The following is a 20,705-nucleotide window of genomic DNA, read 5'->3' as shown; positions in this document are numbered from 1 at the left end:
CTTTAAATGTACATTTAAAAAGAAAGACCAGAATATTAATGCAGCTTTTATTAGGAACTAGAACTTAAGTTTAATAGCTGTTCTGTGTTTTGTACAATTTTGAAATGTGAAGCTTTTCCATGTAATCTCATGCCAGTGTTGACCCATGTGGATTAAAATAGCCCTATTTTAATCTATGACCAAATTAGGAATTAAAATATCTGTCCAATGGGGATTTGTAAATTATTGTAGTTTATAGCATGACAGGTTTATATAAATAATGGCAGTGATTCCCACTGTGTGTTTTAAGTTAAAATCCAGGTTCAAATAGAGAAACATAATGATATAAGGACTAAAGATTGCGAGTTGGAAAATTTATTGTGAATCTGTAGCATGTTTGTCTTTGATACCTGAAATTACTTATATATTTTTGAAAGAATCATCTAAATAGACTTGATAAAAAGACAATTTTATGTGATTAATCTGAAATATCTACCCATGTTCCCTGAATTCAAACTTGAAGTGTTCTTAAAATACCAGGAACTAATTAGCTAATTACCCTCAGTTTTTGTTTGTAGTGTAATATTTGTTCTTAAAACATTCTATTAAATCAGATATTAATAATAAAAACTTTTAATAGCTATAGTAAAGTTATTCCAGAATTTATTTTAAAATATTCTTAGCAATTAAATATTTCTCTTTTATAACTTCAGGTTTCACTATATGTCAAATATACTTAATGAAGTTTTTTGTTTTTTCGATTTTATATTACGTTTCTCAACTTGAAAGTAAAATAAGTGGTATTAGTTATAATGCATTAGTGACAAAATTATAAACTTTTCTTTTCATACAGATAAAGACACAATAAATAAAATTAGAGATTTACGAATGAAAGCTGAAGACTATGAAGTAGTGAAGGTGATTGGTAGAGGTGCATTTGGAGAAGTTCAATTGGTAGGTTATTTATTTTAATGAGATTAAAGAATTTTAAAAATCCACTTGTGTGTTTAATATATATTATTTGGGAAAATATTGTTTTTATAGAATTCTTGCTTTAAATTGCTGTAGATATTCTTGCCTAAGGGTATGAGTGTCGGGTCAAATCCAGCAGTAATGGGAAGTGTTTTCCTCAAGCATCTATTGGTAGAAAGAGGTCTGAAACATCAAAAGTGAAATCTTTGCTCCTAATATTAGACTATTTGAAATGCTGTGGAATATTAAGCTTCATAAACAGGAAGCAGCATACATAGAAGGTTGAAGGGGGAAATATTGTATAAAATATAGGGAAGGAAGGTTTTATTCTAACATTACCTCTGGTAATTAAAGGTATTAATTCACAGAAAAGAAGAAATAAAAGTAGCTGAAATAATCACATTTAATTATTTAACAAGTATTAAAATCATTAGTAAATTGTTCCTGTGAAACATTGAGCTTTAAATAACAAAAGTTTCATTATTTTCCATTTTCAATTTTAAAGGTAAGGCATAAATCCACCAGGAAGGTATATGCTATGAAGCTTCTCAGCAAATTTGAAATGATTAAGAGATCTGATTCTGCTTTTTTCTGGGAAGAAAGGGACATCATGGCTTTTGCTAACAGTCCTTGGGTTGTTCAGGTATGATTTTAGTGCTGTTTCATTATTCCTGTACTTATTTGTAACTAAACATAACTGAGAAGCTTAGTTTGATTTTTAGAACAGTAATGGAGAATTTATTGACAATTAAGGAATTGTCTAATATATCATTATTTTTTAAATCATAAAATTTAATTTTATTTAGTCATCTCTACCAGAAAGTAAGGCCAAAGCAAAATAATTACATTTCTATAGAATTTAAATATAGAAAATTTAAATTATCTGCTTTGATTTAAGGGAAGTCATATATTATTATACTTGAACCTTAAATAGAGACTTTTATTTAGTATTGAAATTTAAGTTTTTTCCCAAACAAAAGATTCTTCTATTTTATTTAACTGTCTATTCATGTATTTGTCTTTTATTTTGTGGAGAGAAGGGAATGGGGAAAATGAAAGGAAAGTGAGAGGGGACTGCTTTAAGCTAGGCCTCCAAATAATACTGTTTTCGCTTTAGGTTTTCAGTGGAAAGAAAAATAACCTAGAAGTAAGTAATTGTAGGTCCTAGTCTTGACTATCTAGGCCTGTCTGTGAAGTTGTGGCCAAGTTATTTAACATCCGTGGGGCACAGTTTCCTTGCTCATAAATGTGAAAGTTGCTTTGATTGGTTATTTTCAATTGGGGAGGAAACTTAGGGGAAATCATGAGGTCAAGCAGGATTTTGGGTAGATTATAATTCTGGGTTTTCTATCTCTGCTTTAACTAGAGCAGCTCCACATTTTATGCCTTATATGTTGGGATTCTTAATGTAAGATTTCGCATGGGGGAAATAAACTGAACTAGACCATTTCTAAATTACTAACATGTATTTTGTGATTTATTTCTTTACAGTATATAATGAAGACTAGCCTAATAAGCCTATTAGTAACTGGAATACAAAGGATGTGGAAAATGTTGGAAATTTAGATAGCAAATTTGAAATGTCTGCTCTGTTTTTATCAACTGTGTAGATCAGAGTTTCTCAGATCACAGTTTTATCAACTGTGTAGATCAGGCTTGGTACTATTGACATTTGAGGCCAGAGAATTTTTTGTTGTTGGGAGCTATCCTTTGTATTATTCTGATTACTTGTATGCTGTCAGCATCTCTGTCCTCTACCCAGGAGGTTCCAGTAGCAACCCTCCCCACCCCACACACCAATTGTGACAACCAAAAAATGTATTCAGCCATTGTTGAATGTACCTGGTTGGGGGGCGTGGACAGTGTCAGTTGACAACCACTGATAGATGAATGTTCAGTGTTCTGTTAAAGAGTTAAAAGATACGTGACCTAATTGTTACTTTCAGGGCTAAATTTACAACTTAGGTACTCAAAGCTTTATTTCTCTTAATATGTTCTCTATAAATAGGGTAAACTGCAGCCAAATTAACAATGTTCCTTTAATTATGGGTCCCAAATGATAAATTGCACTCTTTAATCTGGGATAGGCACTTTTTTTCTTAACTTTCCTCCTTCCCCCAAAATATATGTTTTGAATTAAAATAACTAAGTCTGTAACTAAAATCATTAAACACTATTGAAAAAATGAAACATAAATATGATTTTAAGACATAAACATCTAGGTAAATTAGATATTTTCTCTATGGCTTATTTTATTTTAGTTTAATTCTTAACTTATTGTATTTGCTTAAAATGTTCTTTTGAAAATTTGCTCCTTTTTACTTCACCCCTGGTCACGTAATATATTTATGCCTGATATTCTTGCCAGTTTCACATTAGTGGATTTACTCTTCCAACTTTGACTCTTGCTGCTCTCTTCCTACTTTGTTTGCTATTACTGCTCCCTCTTCTACTGACTGCTGTTATTTATTGAGCATCTGTTGTACTAAGTGCTTTCTTTATTCAATAATCTTTTTAACAACAGTTAATCCCTGTTAGGATCACTCCCAAATTATAGATTAACTCTTGATTTTGTTTATTAAACATTTATTAAGCACTTGCCAACAGCCAGGCGTCCAAATGCTGATTGAGCAGTAGGTGTGAAAGTCAAACAAGGTAAAGTCCCTTACACTCTTGTAGAAGGAATTATAGTCATAGAGACTCAGGGAGGTTGAACAAATTACCAAAGTCGCACAGACTTCTTGAGAATTGTGGTGTTAATATAAAGTTAACAGTAAACCCCACTAATGCAAAAGTTAATTAAAAGTACAGTATTTCTTTGCTTAGGAGATTTGTATATTCTTTATTGAAACTATTATAATATTTTCAAATTCTTGGTATAAAGAAATTCAAATAGTATAGAAAGTTGTGAAGAAAAAAGTATCTTCATCTAACTCTTCAGAATAACCAATTTATAGTTCTTTTGCATATACAAGGGTCTTTGTGGCATTTGTTTGTCTTTTTAAAAACAAACAAACAAACAAAAAAACTACTTACAACTACTGTTCTACAATTTGATTATTTTACTTAAATCTTAGTATTTTTGCCAGTTTTTAAATGAAACAATTTTGCTTAATCTTAATGAATTTGTTTTGTTTGTTTTTTGTATTTGTATAGCTTTTTTATGCATTCCAAGATGATCGTTATCTCTACATGGTGATGGAATACATGCCTGGTGGAGATCTTGTAAACTTAATGAGCAACTATGATGTACCTGAAAAATGGGCCCGATTCTATACAGCAGAAGTAGTTCTTGCATTGGATGCTATCCATTCCATGGGTTTTATTCATAGGTAAAAATAAAAATGCTTTAAAATTTCTTATTTGTTGAAGAGTAGTTGAAAAGAACTTAAACTTTATTTGATTAACATTTCCCACTCTAAATCCACCCATTCTCCTCCCCTATGATATGAGTGGCATTTTGGAACTTTAAAGTTCATAGTTTTAGCATTTTAGTTTAATATTGGTATAAATGTATTCTTTAATATCCCTTAATCTGATTATATAGCTTTTGTATGGTATTCTGAAAAGAAAAACTGTAAGCTGGTTTTCTAAGGTATGTGCCAAGGTGTTAAATACTTTAATTTTTTATATACAAATTAATTTGTTTTTGATTAGCAAACAGGTCATATTTATACATCAGAAGAAGAATTTCATTTGTTCTGCAATACTACTTGAATCCTTTGTGGATTCTTAATGGACATAGCTGTGCTATGTGTGAGGGATCAAAAATGAGAGCAACTTTGACTTAGACTTTGTCCTGGAGTTATTTATGTACTTATCTATCTTATATGTTTCAGTGATCTTTTGTGTCTGAGTGTTATATATTTTTTTTATTGAAAAATAATTGATTAAATATATTTGTGGGGTACGAAGTTGAATATCAATACCTGTGTACTATGTGTAATCAAATCAGGATAATTAGCATGTTCATCGTTACAAAACATAATCATTCCTTGTGTCTATTAACCAATTTCTTGCCAGCCTCCCTCTTCCTCCTTCCCACCTCTAGTAACCACAGTTCTGTTCTCTCCTTCTGAAAGTTCTGTGCATTACTGTGATTGTTCATCCATCCTCCTTCCCTCCTATGAGTGAGGACATATGGTGTTTGTTTCTGTGTCTGGCTTGTTTCACTTAACATAATTCTCTCCAGCTCATCCATGTAGCTGCAAGTGGCAGAATTCCTACCTTTTTTATGGCTAAGTAGTATTCTATTGTGTGAATGTTATATTTTTGATGACTAATCTCTTTCAAATGATTTGATTTTCTTCCTGGAAGAATCAAACTATTTTAAAAGAAAAGGGAGTATATGAGTATATGTCTTCCTCTGAGGCATTAACATATGAAGGAGTTTCCTTGATGAAATTCAGTTTATAGAGGTGAATAGAGATCACCTATAGATCAAAAAAGGCCTTATCTAGATTGAGTGAGGATATTTGACCTAAAATAACTGCCTCATATAATTTTTATCAGTATCTGATCTGTTTCAGAAATACTCTACTGTTTTTCCCCCCTCAGAGATGTGAAGCCTGATAACATGCTGCTGGATAAATCTGGACATTTGAAGTTAGCAGATTTTGGTACTTGTATGAAGATGAATAAGGTTAATGAATTAGATTTTAATTTAGTTTTTGCTAATTCTAGATAAATGCTTCCTTAGAAAATGCTTTAAGAATTTACTGACCATATCTGGACTTGTCCAGAATTGGTGTGACCTTATTTGTTGAACTAGATACCATGGTTTCAATGTTGTATTAGTAACTTGGTAGTGATTTATTTTTTCCTCTCTAGGGTAAATGTGGATTGTCAGATTTACTACATCCTTCCTAACAACTCTGTAATATACACTACTGGTAACTAGAAATGGAATTAGCTTAGATATCACTAAATACTGATGCCAGTATTAAAATTACACTTTCATAAAAATTGGATTTCAGTAATGTGTGTATGTTTTAGTTTTTTACTTGCTTTCTACTAACATGTAAAAGTTTTTGCTGCTTATTTTAGGAGTCAGTCTTAAAAGATACCCATCCTCATTATTTATATAATAAATAACTTATATACATAGCTGAAGGAACAAGTATGCTCAGCTATTTTCAGTTGAAATAGTTTATATTCTTTGAAACTTACCACAGAACAATAGCCAGGAAGCTGTATTTATTATTTTAAAAGGAAATTTATTGGTCAAAAGGAAACACTACATGAGAACTTTTGTGTGAACATTTAATTATAATTCTCCTGTGTTAATACCAGCTAAAATAGATAACAGTAAATCATTTTTGGGGGGTAGGGGGATTAAAATGCTTATCAGATAGATATTCAGTGTACCTAACATTATTATGCTCTTTTTCCATATACATGCTTCCCCATTTTATATTTGTACAGTCAACTTTTGTATGCTTTCTTCACAGATTTAAGCATAGTTAAATTGAACAGATGTTTTAGTAAAAAATGATGAAAGAAGCATTTATATTAATGAGTTATAAAATGCTTCATTCTGTCAGCCCCTCGGTCTGTTTGCATTGGCTTACATACTTGTTCTCTGAAATTAAGATGAGATCGTTACATTGGCACAACTAGGGGAATAATAAGTGGTGGCAGTGAGTCTTTCTAGTGAGTATTATTACAAAATAAAAATCACTGGTGGTATATACACAGACACATACATTATATAGTATAATATGCAGATATTTTGAATATATTATGTGTATAGTATAATTATGCTGTTAGTTTTTGTTAAGTTTGCATTAAGTTTTTATATGCCCAAAGATTTGTAGTTCTATAGCTTCTACTAAGAAGTCATTTTAAATAATTGAGATTTTATATCTTAATTCAAAATTTGACCTGCCTATCTTTTTAGGAAGGTATGGTACGATGTGATACAGCAGTTGGAACACCTGATTATATCTCTCCTGAAGTATTAAAATCCCAAGGTGGTGATGGTTATTATGGACGAGAATGTGACTGGTGGTCGGTTGGAGTATTTTTATATGAAATGCTTGTAGGTAAGTAAAGGAGGATTTTATGTATTTAATATAGTTGTTCATCCCAAAACTCAGCACTTGGCTTCTTCTAATGTAATATTTATTACATTAAGCAATGTTGATTTTGTTTGTAGGAAACAAACATGATCCAAACCTGCTTTGTATGTGTTTTTAAAAGCTATTTAAAGGCTTAGAGCAACTTTGTGATATATTTCTTTTTATATATTAAATGTATGTTTTCAATTTAACACATACAGGTTGAGTGTCCCTTATCTGAAGTGCTTGGGAACAGAAGTGTTTTGGATTTTGGATTTTTTTTTGGATTTTTAAATATTTGGATCTGCATAATGTGATATCTTAGGGATGGGCCTCATGTCTAAATTCATTTATGTTTCATATACATATTATATACATAGCCTGAGGGTAATTTTATACAACATTTTAAGTAACTTCATACATGAAACAAAGTTTGTACATTGAACCATCAGAAAGCAAAGGTGTCACTATTTCAGCCACCCATGTGGATAGTCTATGGTGGTTTGGCATGACTGTCAATCCTGACTCTGAATTTATATGCTACCTATAAGTAATCATTTTCTTATACTTAAGTACTTACACATAAGTACTTATCAGTAAAAAAAATATGACATAATACCTGGTTAATCCTGCCAGTTCAAAAAAAAGAAAAAAGACTTACCATAAATACAGTGAAAAAGTAGTGTGTTCAGGATAACTAAGCAGCACAGTAGCATCACCAGAATGCAGAATACATGTATCAGATGTTAAACAACAGCAGGTCAAGTAAACTGTGTTCTGCTTCAAGGTTTTGACTGTGACCTATCACATAAGGTCAGTCATGAAATTTTCCACTTGCAGCATCATGTCAGTGCTTAAAATGTTTTGGATTTCGGAGCATTTCAATTATTGGATTAGGGTTGCTCAACCTGTACTTAATAATCTTTTTTAACAGATAACTTTGACTCATCTTTTGAAACTGATTCTTTTTAAGTGCATTTTATTTTACTTTTGTTTTACCTATCAATTTTTCAGGTGATACACCTTTTTATGCAGATTCTCTGGTTGGGACTTACAGTAAGATTATGAACCATAAAAATTCACTTACCTTCCCTGATGATAATGACATATCAAAAGAAGCAAAAAATCTTATTTGTGCCTTCCTTACTGACAGGTAAATAATCTTAATATTGAACTTACTTTTATTAATTCTAATGAATTTTCATCTTGCTGCTCAAGATGAGCCTTTTTAAGGTCTGTATCGGAGCTCCTACCTGTGAACTTAGAATATAAATGCTACCATTCCCCAAATCATTCATGACAGTGAAACCTGATATATGATATACTAATGTCTTTTCTGAATCTCAACTCACTTACCTTACCTAAGAAGTTGGGATAATAATATAGTTGGCTGATGGCTAGACCAGACGATTTTTTCCTTTGTTATTACATTTTTAACTTGGTTAATTATAAAAGTGATACTATATTTTATTGAGTCCAAGATTTTTTTTTTTTAACATGTTAACTTCACTGAAATTAGAGTGCATCTCACAGTAAAGGTATATATTAATTTTATTGGGAGAATTTTTTTTCTTAGTGATACAAAAATGATGATGCATCTTCCAATTTATGCCATTGTAGATTTGGTGATATACAGTGTTGAATTACTTGTTGAAATAAAGTAAATAGTATAGAAAAATACGTATTTCCTACCACCTTCCTTCTAGACATAGTCATTGGGTTATATCTTCCAGATTCAATAAGCATTTTTATAAATGTGCATGCATGTAAGTGTTTTTGAAATAAAAATAGCATATTATGTACACCTTTGTGGTTTGCTTTTTAAAATTAAAAGATCACTAGATAATTTAGTAAGATTACATTTAATGTTTATGATTGTATATTGTTAATTTAAATAGTAGGTGGGGGTGTTAGCGAGAAATTGGTTAAGGGTCACAAAGAATGATTATGTTTTATAAAGATGAGTATACTAATTGTCCTGATTTGATCATCATGTATTGTACACAGGTACTGATATTCACCTGTGTACCCCACAAATATGTATAATCAAATATTTTTCAATAAAAAAGTAAAATAAAAAAAATAAATAATGGGTAGGCCTAGTATTTTTTAACTATGTCCTTTACAGCTTGAAAGGAGGTATGGTATTTCAAAATTTTACATTTTAATATAAAGAACTGTATTATGCTGTGTGTTAGGTGCTAGGGATACAGAAGTAAGCAAGGTGCATAGCCACTTTTCTCAAATACTTCATAGTCCTTTGGGAGAAACAGACAAGCAAATCAGACATTCATAATATGGAGAGACAGTTACCGTGAGATAAGTGCTATGTGCTGGAGAACCATGGAGGGGTTCCCTAATCCAGTCTGGGAGAGTCAGTGAAAGCTTTTGAGAGAAAGTGTTACCATGTCTCAAGCAATTTATCTTTTAACTTGTGATAAAATCTGAATTCAGGCTATTCTCATTGTTTATAAGCAGTCTACTAGAGAACAAAAGGTGCTGATTTCCTCTTTCCAATTCAGCTTAAAGGCACATTTAAAAAAATTTTATCTCTGTGCTCACCAAAAAGAAACCAGTGGTCAGTAATTTGTCTAGATAAAGCTCCGAATTTTGTAGCAATGTCAAGTATTAGTTATCATTGGTTTTTGATTAGTCAGAAATATTTAGTAGATTATAAAATGGAAATTTAAAATTTAAAATCTGTTTCTGGAGTTTTCGGTAGCATCAGGTGTGAAGCTGTTGGTTGCAAAAAGAAATGCATATAACTTTGCCACTATTAAAAAAAACAAGAAAATTGCATTGTGTTTTATCATTATGTTAATGAAGCAAGGTGATGATTCATCTGGATTTTTGTTGTCAATAGAAAAGTCATGTAGTATCAACAAATCTTATTTTGTATATTTTTTCCTTAGTATTCTTTTAAAAAGTTCTTTAATGTTCACAGTCTTCAACTTATTTTCTATTTGAGCTCAAAATTATGCTGACAATTGATATTATTTCAAGGTGACATAAAGCTGTATTTGTCATCCCAGATTTAACATTCTGCCCACAAATAAGCCTGGACAGGTTATAATAAGATCTTAAATGATTTATTACTTTCTCCTTTGCTCTCTATTTAGAGAAGTGAGATTAGGGCGAAATGGTGTAGAAGAAATCAAGCGACATCTCTTCTTCAAAAATGATCAGTGGGCTTGGGAAACACTCCGAGACAGTAAGTTATTTTTTCTTGCACATTACAGTGAATATTTGAAATTAGTTGTGGTTTAAATAGTCTTTTGAAGCTGCTTTTTAAAATATTTGTGAATATCTGATGAAAATCAGAAGTACTTGCACATTACAGTGATATTTGAAAGTAATTGTAAATAGTCTTTTGAAACTGTTTTGTTAACTATTTGTATATATCTGATGAAAATCAGAAGTACACGCTTCCCAGCTAAAGAGAGAATATTCGATAATATTGAGGAAATTGTGTTGTTACTCCATATGTCACACTCAAGATACCAAAATGAAATATACTATATTTTGTATTAAATATACATAAGTGTAATAAGTTTAGGACCAGCAGTCATAATTTGATATCTGATCTTTGTTGAATTACTTTGTCTTTAGGCTTTAGTTATCTCATAATAGAGCAAGTCAATAAATAGATAGTAAAGAAATTAATTATATTTTCTTGTGAAAAGGCAAGTTATTCTCTTTTTATTAAAACCTAAAATATAAGGAGGTTTATTATTAATAAATGCCAGAATTCAATTTAATTCTATTTATGAGGATATGGGAAATTGTGCTATACTTGATTCCATAAGGCTTTTGCAGTAATTCAGAAATAAAAATATATAGTGTGCAAGAAGTTAATTTTGAGTCAGTTTAGAACATTATTTTTTAAGAAAAAGTTAACATTATAAGATGATTCATAGAAACCTTGTACAACATAGCAGAATCAAAATTATTGTGGCAGCAGTGGTTCCTATTATCTTTCTGGGTTTGGGAGGTCAAGAATTCATCTTTCACCTGCTGAAGTCTCAGGAATTTTTTTCCGTTTTTACTTATCAGAGAAAGGATAATGTTTACCAGCCCCTTAACGTCCTGCCGTAGCAATAGCAATGAACAGTAATAATGGAAATGAACTCAGCTATGTAGTTTTAGGAACAGTTACAAATTATGTTTTTTCTTAAGGACTGCCTATCTAATTGAAATAGTTCTTTCAGGAGGGAAAAAGTCTTGTTAATTTTGATAAACAGATCATGTAGTTTTTGTATATTAGTAAAATATTCTAGTTACCAAATGCTTTAAAAGAAACCTGTACTTCAGGTTGTATTGTACTTCATATTGTACTTTAAGTATAATGTGTACATTGTGCTAAGCTATAAAATTGTCTAAGAAGGGGAACAGAGAAATAAATTCTTCTGGAAATTAAGAAATTATACCACAACAAAGAATGTCATTGAATGACCAGCTATCTGGAGAAACTACAGGAGCAGCTTGACCTTGAGAGAATTTATTAAGAGTTATACACTGGGAAATAAGGAACTTCCTCTTCCTGAGTAAATGTGACATGATTATTTTCCTTGGCTGCAAGAGAAATTGTTTAAGACAGAGATGGTCAGGAAGTGAGATGAATGGTTACTTTGAAAGCTTTGTGTTTTTATTCAAGTTATGCTCTTAGTAAGGTTTAAGAAGGCTGAAAACATACAAATATGATTATAAATCTGAAAGAAATTTAAAAGGGGACTGAAGAAAATACAGTGTATCTTCTGCATTATTTTAAATTATTTTCAAACAATGTTAGGCAATGCATAACTAACTATAGATAATAGCCATACAATAAATCACTCTGAAAAGCAGTAAGGATATATTTCCTCTTATGTACTGAAAAACTGATATTAATTAGGAGAGGAGGTAATTTAGCCAACAAATATTTATTGAACACCTGTTATATTCTGAGCACTATCCTATTTCAGGCACTGGGAAAACATCAGTGATCAAACCAACAGAAATATTTTCCCTTGTGGAGCTTATCTCATGAAATTGGGGAGTCCAAATCAATGACATTTTATTATATTGCTGTACCTCCTTAATATAATTACTTTCATTTATGAAAGGAAAAATCAAAGTGAATTACTTCATTGATTTAAATCAACCAAACTTTATTTAAGGATTTTCTATGCTTATCCTTATTAGTATTGTTATTTCTATATCTTTTTATGACTTACATTGTTATCTATGGTTTTCTTGTAGTATTGTTAGATTTAGCATACTTGTAAACATTTTGATAGCTTTTCTAATCATTATAGGTCCTGCTTTGTGGTTATTGTTAAAAAAGAAAGAAAAATTGAAGTCTGTAGAACTTACTGTTTTTTTCTTCCCCTTCCCTTCTCCTATCCCTTATTCACTTCCCACCCCTAAAATACCAAGAATACTTTTATTCTGAACTGACCTCTCTGACCTGCTAAGTTTTTAAAAATTATGTAACAGTTATTCCTTTTATTTATTTATTTTGACCCTCCAATTTTCTTTGGCAAAATTGCTTTTTTTTTTCTTTACACAAATAATAGTTCTTTTGGTTGTTTTACCACATAACATGTCTCCAAGTTATAATGGCAATTAATCTTCACCTTGTGTTCCTTGGTGGTGTGGAAGCAGGGTACAGAATAGCTTGATTTTTGTCGGAGTTTCTATGAGTTTCCCTATCTCATTCACCCTAATTTAGAGGCACAAAGGATTAAGATTGTAAAATTACTTTCCACTCATTTGAGGTAGAATCAAAGTGACAAGAGTAAGGTTAAGGATAGAAGACAAAAGAAATTAAAAGACCCAAATAACTTGCTACAGGTCACAGTTCAAGCAAATGACAATGTCCAGAATTCAAGTCTAAGTCTCTTTGACTCCAAAGCCTTTTGGAGTACTGTGTACCACTTAAAGATTTCCACCTATGCATTATACAAATCGGAACTGTAGAGAGTTGACACTTGTTTGCAGTTAAATTTTGAGGAAAAGAAAATGAAAACATTTAGTACATATAATAACATTGCTAATAATACTGTGTTAAATATAATGTGGTAACATGCAAAATACTTTGCCATTCATTATCTTATTTGAGATATAACATTTGCCATTATTCAACCCGCCTAGAGCTGTTGGGAAATATAGAAGATATTAACTGGTTCTGTCAGCTCATGTAGTAAATTTTCGGTTTAGTTAAAAACAAACAAAACTCATTGTCTGTATACACAGATATACTATTCTAGGTTCTATGGAGTAATCAAGACTAGTATCCTCTCTTTTAGAATTTTACATTCTCATGGGAGAGGTTATCATTGTGGGTTTCATGAATAAAGAATATAGTGCCTAGCAAATTTCAGGGCTCTTTAACTTGGGGGTTTAGACTTTTTTTTTCCTTTTTTTTTTTTTAAGGCAGTTTGCTAATATGGGGATCCAAACCCTTGACCTTGGTGTTATAACAATGAGTTCTAACCCACTGAGCTAACCAGTCAGCCCAGGAGTTTAGACTTTTTCAGTATTATAATGGATTTTTTTTTTTAATAAACTTTTAACAAAATTGTGTCTTTTTATCTTTTTATGTTATGTGAAGTATACATAACATAAAGGTTTCCATTTTAACCATTTTTACCTGTACCGTTCAGTGGCATAAAGTATATTCACAGTGTCTTAAAACCATCACCACTATCCATCTCCAGAACTTTTTTTATCATCCCAAGCTAAAACTCTTTACCCTGTAAATAATAACTCTCTATTCCCTTCTTTCCCCAACCCATAGTAACCACTATTCTACTTTCTATCTCTATGAATTTTGACTATTCAGGGTACCTCATTTAAGTAGAATGCAACAATATTTGTCTTTTTGTGACTGGTTTATTTCACCTAGCATAATGTCTTCAGGGTCCATCTATGTTGTAGCATGTATCATAATTTCATTCCTTTTTAGAGCTGAATAATATTCCATTGTATTTATATGCCACATTATGTTTATTCATTTGTCCATTGCTAGACACTTAGATTGCTTCAACGTTTAGCTATTGTGAATAATGCTGCTTTGAACATTACTGTACATAAATATCTACTTTCCATATTATATCATGGATATTTTATCTATATCTACCTGTATATGGAGTATTTCTGTGAGTATCCCTGTTTTATATTTATTTGTGCATATACCTAGAAGTGGAATTGCTGGAAAATATGATAGTTCTGTTTAGTGTTTTGAGGAACCACCATACTGTTATCTACAGCAGCTGCACCATTGTACATTCCCACCAGCACTGCATGCCAGTCCAATTTCTCCACATCTTTTCTTGTGCTTATTGGCCATCTGTATATCTTTTTTGAGAAAGTTCTATTCAAGTCTTTTGCTCATTTCGAATTGGTTTGTTTTGTTGTTGTTGAGTTGGAAGAGTTTTTTATATGTTCTGGATATTATTCCCTTATCAGATTTATGACTTGCAAATGTTTTCATTCTCTGGACTGCCTTTTCACTCTGTTGGAGTGCTTTGGTGCACAAAAGTTTTTAATTTTAATAAAGTCCAGTTTATTTTTTCTGTTGTTGCCTGTGCTTTTGGTGTCATATTCAAGAAATCATTGCCAAATCCATTGTCAGGAAGCTTTCTCCCTGTTTTCTTCTAAGAATTTTATAGTTTTAGCTCTTATATTTATGTCTTTGATCCATTGTGAGTTAATTTCTGTATATGGTGGGAGGTAGGGTCCTAACTTTATTCTTTAGCATGTGGATATCCAGTTTTCCCCACACCATGTGTGGAAAAGACTGTCCATTCCCCATTGAATGGTTTGGTACCGTTGTGTTGAAAATCATTTGACCATACATTTGAGGGTTTATTTCTGGGCTCTCTATTGTATTCCATTGGTGGGTATATGCTTGTCTTTATGCCAGTAACACAGTGTTATGATTACTGTAGCTTTATCGTAGTCAGTTTTGAAATCAGGAAATGTGAGTCCTTCGACTTTGTTGCTCTTTTTTCAAAATTCTTTTGGCAATTTGGGATCACTTGAGATTCCATGTGAATTTTAGGATGAGATTTTCCCATGTATGTCGAAAAGGACATTGGGATTTTGATAGAGATTGCATTGAATATATAAATCACTTTGGGTATTATTGCCATCTTAACAATATTGTTTTCCAATATGTGAACCCAGGATGTCTCCCCATTTCTTTAAGCCTTGTTTTCAATGTACAAGTCTTACATCTCCTTGGATAAATTTATTCCTAGGTATTTAATTCTTTTTGATGCTATTTTAAATGGAATTGTTCCCTCCCTCCCTCCCACTTATGAGTGAGGACATGCAGCATTTCTCTTTCTGTACCTGGCTTATTTCACTTAACATAATTTTCTCTAAGCTCATCCATGTTGCTGTGAATGGCAGAATTTCATTCGTTTTTATGGCTGAGTAATATTCCATTGTGTATATATACCACATCTTCCTTATCTGGTTGTCTGTCAATGGACATTTAGGTTGATTCCATAACTTGGCTATTGTAAATAGAGCTGCAGTAAATATGGGAGTGCCAGTATCCCTTTGACATGACGATTTCCATTCCTTCAGGCATATACCCAACAGTGGGATTGCTGGATCGTATGGCAGTTCTATCTGTAGTTGTTTGAGGAATCTCCATTCTGTTTTCCATAATGGCTGCACTAATTTTTCCTGTCTCGTTGTGGCTGAGTTTCTGCACTCACTAGTGTCTCTGCTACTCACTCTATGTGTTACAACTCCATCCTTTCATTCTTCTCATCCAAATATAGCTGCGCATTTGATGCATTCTTTCTTTGTGGGAGAGATGAACAATGTCTCCTTCTTGTCGGCCATCTTGTTCTGCTAGTCCCTGGAATTGCTAATTTCCTTTTCGGATTACTTATTGCTAGCGTATAGAAATAAAGCTTTTTCCCCTGATCTTGTAACTTGCAACTTTGTTGAATTTGTTCATTACATCTAATACATGGTTTTTGGATTCTTTAGGTAGGATTTCCTATACATAGGATTATGTCATCTGTGAATAGAATAGTTTTACTTCATTCCTTCCAATTTGCTTGCCTTTTATTTTTCATTATCGTCTAATTGCTCTGACTAGAATTTCCAGTACAGTGTTGAATAGCAGTGGTGAAAGTGGTCATCCTTGTTACTGATCACAGAGAGGAAGCTTTCAATCTTTCACTATTGAGTATAATGTTAAATTGTGGGATTGTCATTAATGCCCTTTATCATACTGAGGAAATTCTCCTCTATTCCTTGTTGGCCATATGTTTTTATCATGAAAAGGATGTTGGGTTTGTCAAATGCTTTTTCTGTGTCTCTTGAAATAATCTTGTAGGATTTTTTTTCTTCACTCTATTTATGTGATGTATTATACTGATTGATTTTCATATGCTGAAGCACTGTGGCATAAATCCCACTTGGTCAGAGTCCATTTAAAAAAATTTTTTTTTTAGTTTTTTACTAAGTAAAAATTTTTACATATTTATGGTATAATATTTTACCAAGTAAAAATTTTACATATTTATGGTATATAATCCTTTTAATATGCTGTTGTGTTCAGGTTGTTACTGTTTTGTTGAAGATTTTTTGCATCTGTATTCATAAAGAGTATTAATTGGTAGTTTTCTTTTTTTTTTGTTATCTTTGTTCGTCATTGGTGTCAGGGCAATGCTGGTCTCATAGAATTAATTAGGAAGTATACCCTCCTCTTCTATATTTTATAAGCGTTTGAGAAGGATCAGTGTTAATTCTTCTTTATATGTTTGGTAGAATTCACCAATGAGGTCATCTGATACTGGACTTTTTGATGTTGGGACATTTTTGATTATTGATTCAATCTGTTGTTTCAGGTATATTCTGATTTTTTTATTTCTTTTGGAGTAAGTGTTAATAGTCTGTGTTTATAGGAATTTGTCTGTTTTGTCTAGGTTATCTAATTGGTCAGTGTATAATCATTTATAGTATTTCCTTTAATCTGTTTTATTTCTATATAGCTGACAGTTATGACCCACTGTCATTTTCTCTTTTAGTTGTTTGTATTTCTGGTTTTTCTTCCTCTTTATTCCAATGAAAGGTTTGTCAATTTTGTTGATCTTTGTAAAGGACCAACTTTTGGTTTTGTTAATTTTCATTATTGATTTTTCTATTCTTTATTTTGTTTATCTGCACTTTAATCTTTCTTATTTCTTTCCTTCTGCTAGCTTTTTTTTTTCTTTTTTTGGTGGCTGGCCAGTACCTGGTCACAGGATCTGAACCCATGACTTGGGGTGTTATAAGGCTGTGCTCTAACCAACTGAGCTAACTGGCTAGCCTCCTTCTGTGAGTTCTGAGTTTAGTTTGCTTTTCTTTTAAAATTCCTTATGGTATCAGGTTGGGTTGTTGAGTTGAGATCTTTCTTGTTTTTTGAATGTAGGCATTTACAGCTAAGATTTCCCCCTGAGCACTGCTTTCATTGAATCCCATAAGTTTTGGTATGTTTTCATTTTCAGTCATCTCAAAATATTTTCTCTACTGTCCATGTGATTTCTTCTTTCACTCGTTGGTGGTTTAAGAGTATTTTAATTTCCACATATTTGTGAAACTTCCAATTTTACTTTTATTATTAATTTATGTCTCTTTTCATTGTGGTTGGAGAATTTACTTTGTATGATTTCAGTCTTTTTAAATTTATTAAGACTTGGTTTTTAGCCTAACGTAGTCTGTCCTGGAGAATGTCCCATGTGTATTTTGGAAAGATGTATATTCTGTTGTTAGATGGAGTGGTCTATATATATCTGTTACATCTAGTTGGTTTATAGAGTTGTTCAAATGTATTTTCTTATTGTACTTCTGTTTATGTGTTCTATTCATTATGGAGAGTAGGTTATTGAGGAGTCCAACTTTTATTTTAGAACTGTCTATTTCCACATTCATGTCAATTTTTGCTTTATATATTTTGGGGCTGTGTTGGATGCATATATGTTTGTAATTACAATATTTTCTTAACAGATTGAGCCTTTTATCAATATGCAATGCCCTTTTTTTCCCTTTTTTAACAGTTTTTGACTTAAAATTGATTATGTTTGAAATTAATATAGGCTCTCTTTTGCATGGAATATATTTTTCTCTCCTTTTCCTTTCAACCTATTTATATCTATGGCTCTAAAGTGAGTCTCTGTAGACAGTATATACTTGGATCATTTTTTATTACATTTTCCCAATCTCTGCCCTTTAATTGGTGAGTTTAATCCATTTAAATTTAACACAAATGCCGATAAGAAAAGAGCTGCTGTTTTCCTACTTTTATATGTCCTGTATTTTCTTTTTGTTCTTCAATTCCTGTATTACTGTCTTCTTTTGTGTTTAATGTTTTTCCTAATACACTATTTTGATTCCCTCTTCATTTCCATTAGTCATTTTCTTGTTGGTTAACATGGGGATTACTGAATTGATAACAGTCTAGGTTGAATTGATACCAATTTACTTTTAGTAGCATATAAAAACTGCTTCTGTACATATACACTACTTTCCCTTTATGTTGTTATTGTGACAAATTAAATCTCTGTGTATTGTTTGCTCATAACAGGTTTATAATTATTGTTTTATGCATTTGTCTTTTAAATTATATGGGGAAAGAGCACAGTTACAAACTGACAATACAACAGTACTGGCTTTTATATTTATCTATGTAGTTACCTTTACTGAGGTTCTTTTTTTCTTCATATATCTTGGAGTTAGAGCAATCTGATTACAATGTATGATTATAATGTGTCTTCATGTGGATCTTCTGGAGTTTTTCTTATTTGGAGATTGTTCAGCTTCTTGTATGTGTAAATTCAAATATTTTATCAGATTTAGGAAGCTTTAGGCCATTATTTCTTCAAATATTCTTTCTGCCTTCTTCTCACCTCTCCTTCTGAAGCTCCCATGATGCTTATGTTGGTCTTGGTCTGATTAATGGTATCCCACAATTCCTTTAGGGGCTTTTCACTTTTTCATTCTGTTCCTCACTTGATAATTTCAGCATTCTGTCTTCAAGATAACTGATTCTTTCTTCTGCCTGTTCAGATCTGCTATTGAACCCCTGTAGTGAAATTTTAATTTCAGCTGTTGTATTTTTCAGCACCAGAATTTGGTTAGTTTTGCTATCTCTTTCTTGATGTTTTCTGTTTGTTAAGACATCATCCTCTGGGTTCCCTTTAGTTTTTTGTCCTTCTTTTCCTTTAGCTCTTTGAACACATTCAAGAAAGTTTATTTTAAGGTTTTCTGTAGTAAATCCAATGTCTGGGGTTTTTCAGTGATAGTCTCTGTCATTTTAAAACTTCCCTATGAATGAACCATACTTTCTTGTTTCTTTACTTGCTTTGTAATTTTTTGTTTTAAACTGGACTTCTTGAATATTATAATGTTGTAACTCTGGAAATCAGATTTCTCCCCATCCCAGGGCTTGCTGTTGTTGCTTGTTGTGGGCTGCAGTCATTGACTTTTTTAGTGACTTTCCCAAACTATTTTTGCAAAGTCTGTATTCTTTGGCTTGTGTGATTGCTGAAGTCTCCATTCTGTTATTTCAGCCAGTAACAGAGATTTTCTTAAACATCAAGATTTAGCAGACTCTTTGTTCCTTAAGTACGCCCCTGTTTGTTGTGGGGAGGGTTTTGTTTTGTTTTGTTTTTTTAACTGTGTATTAGATTCCAGAATTCTCAAAAAGTTGCTTCTGATCATTTTTGCCAGCTCAGTGATTGCTTCCGTGGAAGTATGGGTTTGCAGAGTTCCCTACTCTTCCATTTTTGGTGACGTCACCTGAATTCTTTTTTATGTAACATGATTCCTAGATTATCAGTTACTTAGTGAAAGCTAATTTTTTAGTAAATTGAATGCTTTATGTATTGATGGTAATTCAGGAAAGTTGTGTTTATCCTTATTCTTATCCTATTCTCTTTTTTTTCTTTAGAAATGGTTTTATTTTGTGAGCAAATAATGGACAGATGTTCTACCCATAAATTCTGTTTTCCAAAAACAGGAGCTTTTTAAAAGAAAACCACAGAACAAATTTTAAAAGCCATTTGGATTCTTCTTGTTCTAGATCATTACAAGGCTATAAAAATAAAGCTTGATTTACTAGAAATCACAAGTTAGAATTGAGCATTCTCCAAAGTAGAAATTATATAGTGGCATTTCAGGCAAAGATTATGCAGCTCTCATCCCCAGCATCCACAAGAGTTATCAGAACAGTTAAACCAAATCAAAACAATCCAGCATAATTAGACTTCATTATACAAGGCCGTTATACTCAATCTAAGACCCTAATAAACAGGAAATACTGAAATGAAAGTAAAAGATATTTGAGGCTGACATACAAATTGTTAGTTCTTTGTTGTATCCACCTTCTGTATAACATTTATTAAAGGAATATTTTACTGCAAAGAAAAAAAATTTTTATATATCACTAGCCATGAATTTTTATCATTAGTTACAATAGAAATGCTACCTAGTGCCATTATCCAAATGGCATGACCATTTTATTTCCACAATTCACTTCTGTATTTACAAACAGAATTTTCATGTTTACGTAAGCACATCAATCCTGAAGATTTAACATTGAGATGTAGTCTAGCATCCGTAATACCTGATGTGCTGCACAAAGCAATGCAAGAGAGATATATTTTTAATCACCTTTCATTTGAGTGACTTTATGTAAAAATTAAATCA

The 20,705-nt window shown here is 31.7% G+C and overlaps 1 protein-coding gene across 3 annotated transcripts in view; it reads left to right on the top strand.

Moving 5' to 3' along the window:
• Positions 1 to 20,705, top strand: part of ROCK1 (Rho associated coiled-coil containing protein kinase 1) — a 129,538-nt gene that overhangs the window by 37,047 nt on the left and 71,786 nt on the right. For all 3 annotated transcript variants that reach the window (XR_010021481.1, XM_063076855.1, XM_063076854.1), the window contains exons 3-9: positions 833 to 933; positions 1,457 to 1,594; positions 4,108 to 4,283; positions 5,509 to 5,593; positions 6,851 to 6,995; positions 8,025 to 8,163; positions 10,130 to 10,221. Coding sequence is in view for 2 of the 3 variants with exons in the window: in XM_063076855.1 (XP_062932925.1) it covers positions 833 to 933; positions 1,457 to 1,594; positions 4,108 to 4,283; positions 5,509 to 5,593; positions 6,851 to 6,995; positions 8,025 to 8,163; positions 10,130 to 10,221 (876 nt within the window). In the remaining variant the exon portion in view is untranslated. The remainder of the gene's footprint in view (positions 1 to 832; positions 934 to 1,456; positions 1,595 to 4,107; positions 4,284 to 5,508; positions 5,594 to 6,850; positions 6,996 to 8,024; positions 8,164 to 10,129; positions 10,222 to 20,705) is intronic.

This window comes from Cynocephalus volans, chromosome 13, assembly GCF_027409185.1.
Source record: "Cynocephalus volans isolate mCynVol1 chromosome 13, mCynVol1.pri, whole genome shotgun sequence".
Taxonomy (NCBI): Eukaryota; Metazoa; Chordata; class Mammalia; order Dermoptera; family Cynocephalidae; genus Cynocephalus; species Cynocephalus volans.
Note: the sequence above shows the minus strand (reverse complement) of the source record. Positions and strands in the feature narration are given on the sequence as shown.